This window comes from Carcharhinus amblyrhynchos, chromosome 6 (assembly GCF_965287045.1).
Source record: "Carcharhinus amblyrhynchos chromosome 6, sCarAmb.v2.hapA, whole genome shotgun sequence".
Classification (NCBI taxonomy): Eukaryota; Metazoa; Chordata; class Chondrichthyes; order Carcharhiniformes; family Carcharhinidae; genus Carcharhinus; species Carcharhinus amblyrhynchos.
Window position 1 is genome coordinate 46,086,498 of NC_137329.1, and position 15,073 is coordinate 46,101,570.

Sequence of the window (15,073 nt, forward strand, 5' to 3'; positions counted from 1 at the left end):
ATACAAAAGTATACAAAAGTCTGTGATCATATACCAACAACTCAAGAACAGCTTCTTCCCTGCTGCTGTTAGACTCCTGAATGGACCTACCTTATATTAAATAAAAATAAATTACTGCAGATGCTGGAATCTGAAAGCAAAAGAGAAAATTCTGGAAAATCTCAACAGGTCTGGCAGCATCTGTAAGGAGAGAAAAGAGCTGATGTTTTGAGTCCAGATGACCCTTTGTGAAAGCTAAAAGGCTTAAAAAGTGGGAAGTATTTATACAGCAGGGTGAGGGAATGAAAGATGAGTCATAGCCACAAAACCAAGGGGAAAGCCTGCTGATGGCAGTCCATAGAGAGAATAAAAGGTGTGAATGGCCAAATGGCAGGGGAGCTGAAATCAGAGGGTAAGCTGTGACAGGTGAAGATGTGGGGGAGAGGTGGGAGGGATGAGATGTGGGGGAGAGAGATAAAATGGAGAAAAAGGAGAAACAAAGGGAAGGAAAGTGGGGATAAAATGGGGGGAAGAGTGGGGGCGAGGCAAAATAAAGATAATAAAGAAGTAAAAGATAGAGAACATTTAAAAGTGAAATGAAAACAAAAGGGTGGAGCTAATTATCTAAAGTTGTTGAATTTGATGTAAGGGGTGGAAGACTGCACTGTGCCTCGCTGGAAGATAAGGTGCTATTCATCCAGTTTGCATTGAGCTTCACTGGAACTTCTCTTTTGACACTTTATATTAAGCTGATCTTTCTCTTCGCCCTGTGACTGTAACACTACATTCTGCACGCTCTCCTCTATGAACTCTATAAATGGTATGCTTTGTCTGCATAGCATGCCAAGAAACAATACATTTCACTGTATACTAATACATGTGACAATAATAAATCAAACTAAGGGAGTGCAGAGGAGGTTTACTAGGCTGATACCGGAGTTGAGGGGGTTGAGCTATGAGGAGAGGCTGAATAAGCTAGGCTTGTACTCGCTAGAGTTTAGAAGAATGAGGGGAGATCTCATTGAGACGTATAAGATGATGAATGGGATGGATAGGATAGAGGTGGAGAGACTCTTCCCGCTCAAAAAAGACAGTAGGACTAGGGGGCACAGCCTCAAGATAAAGGGGAGGCGGTTTAGAACGGAGTTGAGGAGGAACTTCTTCACTCAAAGGGTGGTGAATCTCTGGAATTCTCTGCCCGTTGAAGTGGTGGAGGCTGCCTCGCTAAATATTTTTAAGAAGCGGGTTGATGGGTTTTTGATAAGAGAGGGGATTAAGGGTTATGGGGAGAGGGCGGGAAAGTGGAACTGAGCCGCAACAGATCAGCCATGATCTTATTGAATGGCGGGGCAGGCTCGAGGGGCTAGATGGCCTACTCCTGCTCCTATTTCTTATGTTCTTATGTAAGGTTAATTTGCATTTCTGCTTGAACAATCCAAATCATATGCAATCCATTTCCTGCAATTATGTTCAAAGTCCAGTCTTTTACTTGAATTTCCAAAACCTAAAAACTTCCCTCTCCCTCAACTCTCACATTAATTTTCCCTCCCTACCACCGATCATTAAATCGTAATGTCTTGGTTGAACAAATCTTGAACCTGGTTAGTCCATGCCAGGTCTCCATTACACACGGCTTTACAACCATTTTCATCTGTTCTTCTCTCAGCTGGGTATGAATCCAGGCTGAAAAATTTAAGTGTTTGCGATCCACTGGGCTATGAAAGTAGTAAAGATCAGATTTATTAGCACACTGTACAGTAAAACAGAGTGCATGGCACAGAAATGCAAGGCAATGTGTCAGTCTCATATCCACCTTCAATCCAGTACATTCGGTTCACGTTTGGCAAATGGGTCCCAACATTTCTCTATATAGCAAGTAGCGTTCTTAAAAAATACACCAAGGCATCAGGAATTTACATTTTAATGCATTGGAGCATATTTTGTCACTAAAATATACATAGTAACAAGCTACAAAGAAACACATTTTGTTTAAATTTCACAGTAAATGCACAAGCACAATACAAAGTCACAAACAAATCATCCTTTTTTCCTTAAATTGGTACGACTAAAAAAAATTACATTTTTCCATTTTTAAAAAACAGAAAACTGCCCCAAGTGAAGAAAGATTCAAATTCTGCATGGAATGCTGAAGCTTGTCCATCATTTTTCCTGTGTTTCCCCCAATTCCCCAATGGTGTTGGCACCAACTGCAGTAGCACCAAGCCAGCAGGTGCCAACATAGCTGCAAATCGCACAGTAGTTATGCTATTCCCGTTTCCAGCTATCCAAAATAAAAGACTTAAATCGAAAACTTGAAAGAGGGGTATGGCTTGCTTCAGGAACTGAAAGAAAGTTGAACCGCAGAGTTCACTGCCAAACTTAAGGAGTTTCTCCCCATTGGCTTTGCATGTGCAATACAATGTCATCAAGGTAGAGTTTGAAGTGAATCACTTGATCGGTCAGTAACATTTATGCAGAAATCAGTTAAGTCTCAATTGCTCTTCATAAATCCTTCATGGTCTGCGCTGCATAAGTGCCCATACAACAACTTCCATTCAAGTACCTAAAAACTAAGGTTCCAGTCAAAATGGCCATCACACACCACCCCCATTATGTCACCATTAAAGCCATTATTGCGTAATGTGCTATTCAATCTTATTGTACTTAGAGCTGCAAAAAGCGTGTCAGTCTAAAGCTGGACATATGCAGGTGACACTTGCAAACAACTCAACACAACCACTAGTCTGGGGACTAGAAGAGCCAGGAGCAAGCAAATGCGAATGCTGCATGCAGTATTCATTTCCCACCACCAGATGTTACCAACATTCACAATTTATATTCGGAATATAATAAGGACATCAGTCCGCAAAGTTGTTGCCACAGGTTCCCTGTAATTCTTAACAATTTATTCCCGCATTTCAGACCAGTTAAACTGATCATCGTAAACATGGCTCCTTACTGCTACTTATTTTTACAAATGTTACATCCAGTGAGATTTTCAGTAATGTAGTAGGGAATTTGGAGCAGCTGAGTAAATGTTCAGTGTACTCAGGCCACACTTTGAGGAAAACTGCCCAGCGAGACAGGATGTAAAGTACATTTCTATTACTCAAATAAATCTAAGATAGCTAACACACTTCAATCCTTTTTTTTAAAAAAAGCTCAACAAATGAGAGATTTTGCAGATGGCACCAAGTTGTCAGGGTCTCTCTTGCATTGTTTTGACTACAAAACATATTACCTCATAAAAGATATTAAAAAACTTCATTTTTCTATTTTAAATTTACAACCAAAATACTTTTGCAACTTTAGCATTACAAAGCAAAAAGCATTCTGCTGACTGGATGTGATCCAAGCTGACACTATGATGCACAAAGAATGATTTGGACAACATCAGCCACTGTTCTCACACATGAGAAAAAATGTCTTTGTCAGGTTCCTAAACATTTGCAAGTCATGGCATATAGATGCAAAAAAAAATGATTTCTTTCATCCAAATACAAAACAATTAAAAATGCGTTTACTCCATGTCGGAGTGATGATGGTCACTATCCACTTGTACATTTGCAGCATGGAAAGTGTAAAAACATTGAGTAGGAAGATATCCCATGGCTGTTATATCCAGTGAAATCAAAAATCAGTTTACTTAGAACCTAGGAACATGGAGTGACCGGAGGAAATATTCCAATGTTATCCACAGAAAACAAAACAAGTATCATTAGTTACAGGGTTTTATTCAAGATGATGCAACCAACTGATGACATTTACCCCCTATAAGTTTTATCAGTGATTTTCAACTGGTAATATATGTTAGGGCTCAGGCTGGTGTACTCAGTGGGCAATGAAAAGATTGGCACGGACAATTACTGCAACCAGTCAAACATACGGCCTCCTTCTGAAAACTGTCTCCAAGTCATCTGCAGCTCATAATAAAAAAGATCTTCCCAGCCAGCAACTTTTAAAGAAACTGTGGATGTAAAAAAATGTTTAATATATAATTGTTGAACAAAAACAAGTTGCTCGACATAATAGCAGGCTTATGTTCCAGAACGCCACTCCCAACTGGAGAAATTTTTCAAGTTGCAGCTCTGTGTGTATTAACACTTCACTTTTTACAGCCCATGGTGCACACACATCTCTCCCAAGAATTCAGCTCCTTTCTTCACTCATTTCAAAATGTCTTCCTGATTTATTGTTATTTAATTTTTCTCCTGATCCAGGATCTGTACAAAGGTGAAAATTGTTCTCTACAGATTGAGGGGTTAGAGAGGAAGAGAGAAAGAGAGAATAATGCATATTAATTTATCTGGATTAAGAGCTTTAGATATCAACGCCACAGCAGTGATTTCAACCATATTTATGCCCACACTTCCCCTACAGTCAGAATGATCTTTTATTTCCCTCTCTGCCAATCTCCTCTTATGAAGGCACTGACTTTTGTTGGACTGCAGTCTCACAGGCATCAGTACCTCTGGTATGTTACCCAAATGATCATATAACAAGTATAAGCCCAGACAGTTAATGTCAGGTGCTTTTTCCACTAGAGGAGGAAATCACGACTGAGTCTAAGCCTGATTTCATCTAATGTCCAGGGATTTGCACTTTCCCACAGCGGGTCATTGAATTGTGACCAGGAACAGGGAAAATGGGAGATTTTTCTACTCCCTGTTGTGGAGTTAAAGAGGTCAAATGTGGTGTCTATGTTGCTGTTCTGAATAGCAAACATAAACTGTCGTTTAATTTTGAAATGTTCTGACAGACTTCTACAAAGTTCTATTCCGCTACCTTCTATTGCTCTTGCCAGTTTAAGCTTGCCAGTTCATAGACTCATGTTTACCATGTGCAAACATAAAATTAATTTCCTGGCAATAGTCGAACTGGCATAAATGTTAAATAACTTCTTATAAACTCAGTACACAACTGGAAGGCTATCTCATTTTTATTCAAACAATTTGAGTTTACAATCCAGAATCACTTTCCATGGAGGATGCAGGGAGCATGGCAGAGGTATGTCCCTCAGAATTGACATTAGATCAAAGTTCAGTCCATTCCTAAGAATAGATGTTAATGATTCCGTAAATCTTTGAAGAAATCAGGAAATGACTAAACTTCCCCCCTCATTCAACACCATAGCATCACTGCTCTTTACTGGACACTACTGGATACAGCAGTTACTTTTTGTCCACAGAACAAGGGTAGATTTTCCCTGTGGGCTTCAGGATCTTACTACCTGGATTAAATGTGGGTCAGAAGCTGTACTTTATGATCCAGAATGGAGGACAGTGATTAATCTATGATTTATCCTAGATTTGGCCAATTATTAGCCATAAGATGGGCTAGCTGTTCATTAAAAGACAGTATGCCTGTTCTCAAAAATGGAAGACCAGCAGGAAGTCCTCTACCTTGGAAGCAGCAGCAAGACGCCATGCAGATAAGTGAGGGAGAGGGTGTTTCAAGATGGAAGTACACAGTCTCCAATTTATTAAAATTCAAACTAAAAAACAGATCAAGCAGCTGGGCCTTTGGTGTGTTATGGCGTGCGATGGAGGAGATCTAGCATAAGACAGCATGTGATTGCAGCTGAACCCAGACATAGATAGAGGGCTCCTTAGCCAGCTTGGTGTGCTGCTTCTCCCCCACCCACAGTCTGCCATGGGTGAGGTCCTGTCCAAGCAGCTACACAATGTCCTGCATATGGACCTGGAGACACTGGAAAATTCCAGCTGACCTCTGACAACTGGCATAAGTGACAATTAACATACCTGCTAGTCCCAGCTTCTGGGTAAATAGCCAGAAACGGGATTGAGTTGGGGAACTAGCACCCAGGTTAGTGGTACAATTTTTAGTGCCATTCCATCTCCCTGTCCACCCCAACAGAGCCTAAAAGTTTGGCCTCAAGAATCTCATACTGCTTGCAGAATTCATTGTGCAAATTGCTTGAAAACATTGAAATGTCATAAAGCAATTTTAATTAGGCAATTTTTGTAACGAGCTTTGTTTTCCAAGCATACCTTAGCGGTGCCTATACTCTCTCTCCCGATCTCTTTCCCTGTCACGGTCCCGGTCTCTATGCCGATCCCGTTCTCTGCTTCGCTCACGATAATTATCTTCATGTCGATCCTCACTGTGAGAGCGCTCCCTGTGCCGACGGCTTCTGTCGTGAGAACGGCTATACTCTCGGTCTCGTGATCGATCTCTCTTTCTGTAAATGGAATCAAACAAGCCAATAAGTTCTGCAGCTTCTATTCAGGATGCACGTTTGAATGTTCCTTCAGCAAAAGTGTGTTAATCACTTAAAGGAGAAATATTAACTGATTACTTTGCCTCAATATTTACCATGGAGAGCAACATGGTGAGCAAGACAGTAGAAGAACATAAAAGCACAAAAAGAGGAATGGCAGTAGGCTGTACGGCCCCTCAAGGATGCTCTGCCACTTTTAATGATCATGGCTGATGCTCAGCCTCAATTCCACTCTCCTGTCTGATTTCCATATTCCCCGATTCCCTTTGAGTCCAAAAATCGATTGATTATGCTCAGTAACTGAACATCCACAGCTCATTCTGTCAGCTCCCCCAAACAATAATAATTGGGCCGCACGGTAGCACAGTGATTAGTGCTGTTGGCTCACAGAGAGGCAACAGGGACCCAAGTTCGGTTCCCGGCCTGGGTCACTGTATGTGTGGAATCTGCACGTTCTCTCCGTGTTTGCGTGGGGTCCTCCAGGTGCTCCACTTTCCTCCCATAGTTCGTAAGATGTGCTGGTTAGGTGCATTGGCCATGCTAAATTCTCCCTCAGTGCACCCAAACAGGCGCCAGAGTGTGGCAACTAGGGGATTTTCACAGTAACTTAATTGCAGTGTTAATGTAAACACATTTATGATTAATAAATAAACTTATAAACACAATAACAGTGCCAATACGAGCTTGTGACACAATAAATTATTTGGGAACACAGGAACAGGTGTTGGCCATTTAGCCCCTGAGCCTGTTCATTAGTATGATCACAGCTAATCTGCGACTTAACTCTAAATGACAGATGCTCATCTTTCCCTATATCCCTTAATATCTTTGACTAACAAAAATCTTTCAATCTCAGTTTTAACGTTAATAATTGATCCAACATCAATTGCTATTTTCAGGAATGTATCCTGAACTTTGACCCCCCTTTGTGCGAAGAAGTGTTTCTTCATTTTGCTCATAAGATTTCTGGTTTTAATTTTTAGACTATTCCCCCCGTGTTCTAAACTGACAGAAATAATTCGTTTTGCCCGTAATATCTTAAAATTGTGAATCAAATTACCCTATAACTTTCTAAAGTGTTGAATGTTTTGCTGAGCAAGAATAGCAGCAATTTTCCTGCCCATATTAGTGGCATTGCATGGATAAGTGACAGCAGTTTCAACGAAGACAATTGAGCTGATGCTTATTATCTGCTTACCTGGATCCTGACCCATATGACTTGGATTCAATCCCGTGGAGGCAGTCCTGTAGAGAGCTGACCAGAACCTTGCAGCGGTCATCTGCTGCGACTTTTGACTGTCTAATCAGGGCAATGGCCGTTAGCAGTGTCTCAATTGCATTCCCATAGTCACCTACATAACACAAATATTGAGAAAATGATCCTACTTCAAAACTCTACACCGGTGCACAAATTAATGCATCTATAGTATTACCCTGCAGGAATCTAAATTGCAGGAATTGGGCCAGATGTGGCCACTGAGAGCTGGCAGTACAATCACAAGGCTCAGATAGTTCAGTCTTATTTTCGTTTAAGCATTATTTCCTGATCCAAAGGTGTGCAGATTAGGTAGATTGGCTACGTCAAATTGCCCCTTAGTGTCTAAAGGTGTGTAAATTAGGGGGATTAGCAGGTTATGGGGATAAGATGGGGGAGTGGGCCTGATTAAAATGCTCTGTAGGAGAGTTGGTGCAGATTCGATGGGCCGAATGGCTTCCTTCCGCACTGTAGGGATTCGATGATAATTTTCTATTTGAATGTTGCAATTCAGGAAGTTTGAAAGGACTATTCTTCATATTGTTGCCTCATTGTTGATTAAATTGTAAACTGGAATATTGAAGTCTGTTAGTAATCTGAAATATATGGGAATTAACTGGAACACAAACTGTCCTCATTCAAAGATTCTCCTCTACTATCCAGTTTGGTGGTATTGCCTTCACCTTGTTTCGCAGCTCATATGGTGGTTTCTCTTCTTGCCCTGGATGGTTGCCCATAGAGTTTCCCAACAACCCATCCTTAGCCACCTCCTCTTCCTCATCTCTTGGTGAAATTACCCATAGATAAGAAACAGCATGCACATATATGTGGGTGGCACGACGGTACAGCACCAGAGACCCAGGTTCAATTCTGGTCATCGGTAACCGCACAGAATTTGCACATTCTCTTCGTGCCTGCTTGGGATTTTTCCAGGTGCTCCGGTTTCCTCCCACAGTCCAAAAACATGTGCCGGTTAGATGGATTGGCCATGTTAAATTGTCCCTTAGTGTCTCTGATGTGTAGGTTAGGAGGATTAGCAGGGAAAATACATGGGGGTTGCAGGAAAAGAGCCTGGGCAGGATGCTTTGTCAGGGAATTAGTGCAGACTCAATGGGCTGAATGGTCTCCTTCTGCACTGTAGGCATTCTATGATATGCTGTTGCCAATTCTACCTCTCCACTACCTTTTCAAACCTTCCTTTACTGTTCAGTACTCGTCCAGAATGCAGTCTTGGGTAAACCGTAATTTTGTTCAGCTAAACATTGGGAAGATTCAAGCTGTAATTTTCAGCCCTCTTCTACTCTGTAATCTCACCAATTGCATTGCCCTTCTTAGCAACCATTTCAGGCAGACGTAGACTGCTCATAACCATAGCTTTCTGATAAAAGCTGACCTGAACATTCTACCTCATATCCTCTCCATCACTAAGACGGGCAACTTCCAGTTCCTATATCAACCCATCTGCTGCAACTCTCATGAAGGCTTTTGTCACCACCAGATTCAATTGCTCGGCTCCCTTTTTTCACTTTATATAAGCAGCCGATCTAAAACTCAACTGGAAATATGTTACCAACATTGCTCCTTTCCAACTGACTTACACTGGCTCCTGGTTTCGCTGCACCTCTAATTCAAAGTTTCCATCCTCATTATTAAATTCTTCCATGTCTCACCCACCCTATCTTTGTAATTTCCTCCAGCATTATAATAAGCACCCACCCATGGCTAAAGCTGTATGCACCCCTCTTTGCTACATCATTAGCCTTCAGTTGCCTGGACTAGCATACTCTCTCCAAACTTTTCTGACTCTTTTCCTTTAAGGCCCTCTTAAATAAACTGTCAAGTTTCTTTGTCAACTCTGCTCAATTTCTGCTTGTCTGGATCTGTGTCTATTTTTAAGTTATGTCATTGTGAAATAACTTGAGACACCATCCAATCATGAAATTGCTAAATAAATGTGCACTGGTGTGTACTCAAAGCTTTATGTGGTCCACTTTCGCTTTGTAGCCTTCTGGCTAAGATCAAGTGTCAGATCAAGCCCAAGATGGGGTACAGTGCCTTATCTTGTCAGCTCGGATCTTGTTTGTCCCTTTTATGGGGACCTTGAATTGGATTCAATTGGAGTTTGAATTTGGCTTTTGGAGCAAGCAAGGAATGGATGGGTTTGCCTGGTCCATTTTGAGCTTTGGTTCAGTAACTTTAAGGATGGAGTAAAAATTTAAAGATAGAGATTTGGACATCTCTATGTTGGCCAATCCATAATCTTTCAGAAGCTGCAACATTCTTGGTACTTTGTTGTTCTATCTGGGCTTATTCACAAACTGACAAAACATAACTATGCCCTCATTTACATTGCACATGGAACTCGCCTGCAGATTGGGTATATATAGGACCTCAGGAAGCATTGGAATGGCACTGGCACACAATGGGTAGCTTTGATAGATAATATTCAATAAAACTTTCCTTTTTTGTTCCTCCTAAGCTCAGATATATCATCATCTTCTCTCTACCTTGTCACTTTGTTGAAATGAAGGCTCATCACAATGTGCCCACTGAGTTCTGAAGATGCCCAACTCTACATGTATCACCACCTGAGGTGGGCAGGGTGAGAGCACAGGACAGTGAGCATTTTACTGATACTTCTGCTCTAAACTCCTCACAGATGAGTACAGTTTTGTAGCTTTTAGTGCACTGGAACTGGGTGGAAAAGCCTGCAGCAACTGAATCACCAACCTGTGCTGGCTCCAGCCACAGCTTTGGAGATGGCACTGCTAGATATCGCTCGGTTCTTGTTCATCATTTCTTCAAACTCTTCTTCACTCAGAGGAGGACTGCTGGGATCAGGATCTCTGCAAGAACAAGGCATCTCATTGTTGACATTTAAATCAAAATAAAACAGCAGTCACCTCAGCCATTATGCTACACAACCGTCACATCCAGGAAGTTTGACTGACACGTGGACAGAAAATGAGGACTTGGCCATTAACGACTCAGTGGCCTGGCTCTTCAGCTTATATTTAAAACATCACCCCGCTGGCTCAGTGCTCCACATGCATATCGGCCTCCATTCATAGCTTGTCTCACCAGCTGATATAGAGATGATCCCTCTCTTTCCTTGCCCTCCAGCAGAAGAAAGTGAGAAAACTCTATTATGAGGGAAGACTATCCCAGCTTCCACACTGCAGATGAAAGCATCCGATTAAAATATTTGATAGATCTATTGGTCTTGTTGTTTTAATCTCCAATCCCTGTAGAACATTTGGACTCCACAGTTGTATGACAATTGTTTAGAGAAATTGCAGGCTTGGGCCTGAGTCTATAATGCACCATAGAGCTGGTTGGGTCAAATAACCTATTTCCTTGCTGCAACATACCTTGATTTGTTGTTCAGTGTGCCTGTCAAGAAGAGCAACCTTATAAACATAGACACACACAGAAAGAAAGTTCATTATTCCCTGTTATTTTTTCTGAACGAGATAACCTTAACACTCAAACAACTGCCATGCGCAAGAAACACGAACAACATCATCAATTAGCCATTAATTAACCATAAGATGCTTATTTAGACCATTTTCCCCACAGTGACAGGGCAGGTTAGTTCAGAAACGTAAAAACTAGGAAGCAAGAGTAGGTAATTCAGCCTGCTCCGCCATTCAGTACAATCATGGCTGATCTTGTCTCAGCCTCAACTGCACTTTTCCTGCCCATTCTCTATAATCCTTCAACTCATTATTAAATAAAGATCTGTCTATTTCTTCCTTACATTTATCATAGAATCCCCACAGTGCAGAAAAAGGCAATTCGGCCAAGTCTGCAGCGACTCTCCAACAGAGCATCTTAATCAGGCTCTATCCCTTTAACCCCACACATTTACCCTTCTAATTCCCCTAACCTAGACATCTTGGGATATCAAGATGTAATTTAGCATGGCCAATCTACCTAATCTGCACTTCTTGGGACTGCGGGAAGAAACTGGAAGATCTGGTGGAAGCCTATGCAGGCACGAAGAGAATGTGCAAATTCCACATAGGCAGTCACCCTAGGCCAGAATTGAACCTGGGTCCCTGGCACTATGAGGCAGCAGTGCTAATCACCATGCTGGTGCCATTGTCCCAGCATCCACCATATTATGTGATTGTGAATTCCACAGATTCACGACCGTTTGAGAGAAGCAATTTCTCCTCATCTCTGTTTTAAATCTGCTACCCTTTATCCTAAAATGATGCCCTCTCATTGTAAATTGCCTCACAAGAGGAAATATTCTCTTGATGTCTATCCTTCAATCAACTTGAGCATTTCATGTACCTCAAAATATGTCTCCCCTCATTCTTCTAAACTCCAGAGAGCGTATAGGCCTAAACTGCTCAGCCTTTCTTCAAAGATAAGCCCCTCATAAGAACATAAGAAATAGGAGCAGGAGTAGGCCATCCAGCCCTTCGAGCCTGCCCCGCCATTCAATAAGATCATGGCTGATCTGTCGCTGCTCAGTTCCACATTCCCGCCCTCTCCCCATAACCCTTAATCCCCTCTCTTATCAAAAACCCATCAACCCGCGTCTTAAAAATATTTAGCGAGGCAGCCTCCACCACTTCAACGGGCAGAGAATTCCAGAGATTCACCACCCTTTGAGTGAAGAAGTTCCTCCTCAACTCCGTTCTAAACCGCCCCCCTTTTATCTTGAGGCTGTGCCCCCTAGTCCTATTGTCTTTTTTGAGCGGGAAGAGTCTTTCCACCTCTATCCTATCCATCCCATTCATCATCTTATACGTCTCAATGAGATCTCCTCTCATTCTTCTAAACTCTAACGAGTACAAGCCCAGTTTATTCAGCCTCTCCTCATAGCTCAACCCCCTCAACTCCGGTATCAGCCTAGTAAACCTCCTCTGCACTCCCTCCAAGGCCAAAATATCTTTGCACAGGTGCGGCGCCCAAAAATGCACACAGTACTCCAGCTGCGGCCTCACCAATGCCCTATACAGCTGCAGCAAGACCTCCCTACTTTTATATTCAATCCCCCTCGCTATGAAGGCCAGCATCCCATTCGCCTTCCTGACCACCTGCTGCACCTGCAATGAATCTTCCCTTCTTTTGCTTTCGCGGTTATTTTGCTTTTATTCCATCTTCCTTTTTTTCCTCTTTCTGTATCTAATTTGATTCTAATTTGCATTATTTCCTCTGTTGTTCATTCTGCTTTTCTCCCTGTCTTTAAATGTCATTGATTAATGTAATTGTATTCCACTAATTTCACTTGCTGTTATCAGTTTATACTCCCAGCAATTTGCAGTGCAGAAATATAGTTGGAGCTGAAGGGTGAAGATTGAACTCCCAGTGTACCCTACATGATGCCCCACCCCAACAAATATCGGAGTATTACACTGTTCATACTGGACTAACAGCTTTTATCATCCATCAAAGTAGTAACACCTCTGTTGTTACCTCTATATTGCATCTGTGGTATTCATGCTAAACACAGTAAAAAGTCTCACAACACCAGGTTAAAGTCCAACCAACCTATTTGATCGTAAATTGGTTGGACTTTAACTTGGTGTTGTGAGACCTTTCACTGTGCCTACCCCAGTCCAATGCCGGCATCTCCACATCATATTCATGCTATGCAGGGATCTTTAGGACAGCTGCCAAAACAATATTACACAGCGAGGGAGTCAATACTAGAAAAAGCCAGAACAACTCCCAGTTGAAGGAATCTAATAAACAACACCTATCAAAGGACAAAGAAAAGTACAGCACAGGAACAGGCCCTTCAGCCCTCCAAGTCTGTGCCAATCATGATGCCTACCTAAACTAAAACCGTACGCACTAAGGGAGTTCATACCCTTTTATTCCCATCCTATTCATGTATTCGTCTAGTTGCCCCTTAAATGCCACTTTCGTACCTGCTCCCACCACCTCCCCAGGCAGCACATTCTAGACATTCACCATCCTCTGTGTAAAAAAACTTGCCTCGCACATCTCCTCTGTGCTTGAGAAAGGCGAAACAAATCTTACTCAATTGATCATTGCTCTTTGCTCATCTGGTCTGCACTGCTCAAGCTCAGAAAATAAAGGTTCTACCCAGGAAAAGATCTTTCATGATTGCAACTTGAGACGGTGCCAATTGAATCTGCTATGAAACTGCTCCCTTGTGTCTAAGTGGTTAGCTTAATTTCACTTGTAATTGGGACATGGCATTTCTTCCCAGTACTTTCCCATGAACAGCTTAATTTCTTTAAAAAAAACAAATGCCATCACATAATTCCACCTAACGGGGAGAAACAATTGTAGTAATCCTCACACCATTGACACAGCAACATGTTTGTTAAGTAATAATAAAACAAAATGTGGTGGACACATTGACACTATCAAAATGCATAATGAACACCAACACGAATGATCCTCATAACAATATTTTTGGGCGAGTAGTTTGGGGCTAAACAGTATGAATTAGGCAGTGTGAAATGTGTGGTAAAATTGAAACAGGCTCATTCGTCACTCGTGTTACAATGTCCCTCTTCTCCCTTTTTCTCTGTCACCTCCCTGCAATTGATCTTCTTCCTCATTAGTTTTTGCCTTTCCAGTTGTTCCTGCTTCCAGCTTCGGGGATTTCAGTGAGTTGATAGACTTTACACCAACCCTTGTCTGCCCCCCACTTACTCCAACATCACAGCTGAACTATCTTACTGGGGAAACATTTTAAGTTTGTTGTCTCTGTAACGATTCAATGTTGGGAGAATATGGCCAACGTGATGAACGAAATACAGCAAGATTCACTCCAATGATGGTTATTCCAATACAGCACTGTGCCAAATTACATTACTTTAAATACAGCACATACTGGTTACTTTTATCAAATCCACATGGTGGCTCTGGTAAGATATGAAGCGGATTCACATTAACTCCTATTTACTACACTGCTGAGTTAGCTTTCGCGATCTATTCATTCAAACTTACCTCGGGAAAGTCTCCTTTGGCGAACACCATAAGGAGCGACGTCTTGCCACAGCCACCATCTCCCACGATCACAACTTTCAGCTCTTTCCTATCCGCGCCGCTGACATTGTGACCATTTGACATCTTAGTTACTGTCTGTTTTTTTTTAAAAATCTCGAGCATTAATCTAGTGAACCGTCTCTGAACTGTCTTCAATACAACTATATCCCTCCTCAAGTAAGAGAACCAAAACTGTGCACAATACTCCAGATGTGGTCTAATGCCTTGCACACAAATGTACAAATCCCAGATCATACGTGAACAATGTCAAAGGAAAATAGTTAGTCTATCTTCCTCTCTGGGTATCATATTAATAAAAGTTTAAAGTTTATTTATTAGTCTCACAAGTAGGCTTACATTAACTGCAATTGAAGTTACTGTGAAAATTCCTTAGTCGCCACACTCCGTCACCTGTTCAGGTACACTGAGGGAGAATTTAGCATTGCCAATGCACCTAACCAGCGTATCTTTCGCAGTGTGGGAGGAAACTGGAGCACCTAGAGGAAAGCCACACAGACACGGGGAAAACGAGCAGACTCCGCACAGTGATCCAAACCTCGAATTGAACCCAGGTCTCAGGCATTATGAGGAAACAGTGCTAGCCACTGTGCCAC

At 41.9% G+C, this 15,073-nt stretch overlaps 1 protein-coding gene across 1 annotated transcript in view; it reads right to left on the bottom strand.

Moving 5' to 3' along the window:
* Positions 1 to 1,884: 1,884 nt before the first annotated feature.
* LOC145343882 (cleavage and polyadenylation specificity factor subunit 7-like) overlaps positions 1,885 to 15,073 on the bottom strand; it is a 76,998-nt gene continuing 63,809 nt past the window's right edge. Inside the window, exons 6-9 of the mRNA XM_080190362.1 lie at positions 10,206 to 10,321; positions 7,419 to 7,572; positions 5,991 to 6,181; positions 1,885 to 4,226 (exon numbers count right to left, since the gene is read on the bottom strand). Of these exons, the coding sequence (XP_080046488.1) occupies positions 5,992 to 6,181; positions 7,419 to 7,572; positions 10,206 to 10,321 (460 nt within the window). The 3' untranslated portion in view covers positions 1,885 to 4,226; position 5,991. The remainder of the gene's footprint in view (positions 4,227 to 5,990; positions 6,182 to 7,418; positions 7,573 to 10,205; positions 10,322 to 15,073) is intronic.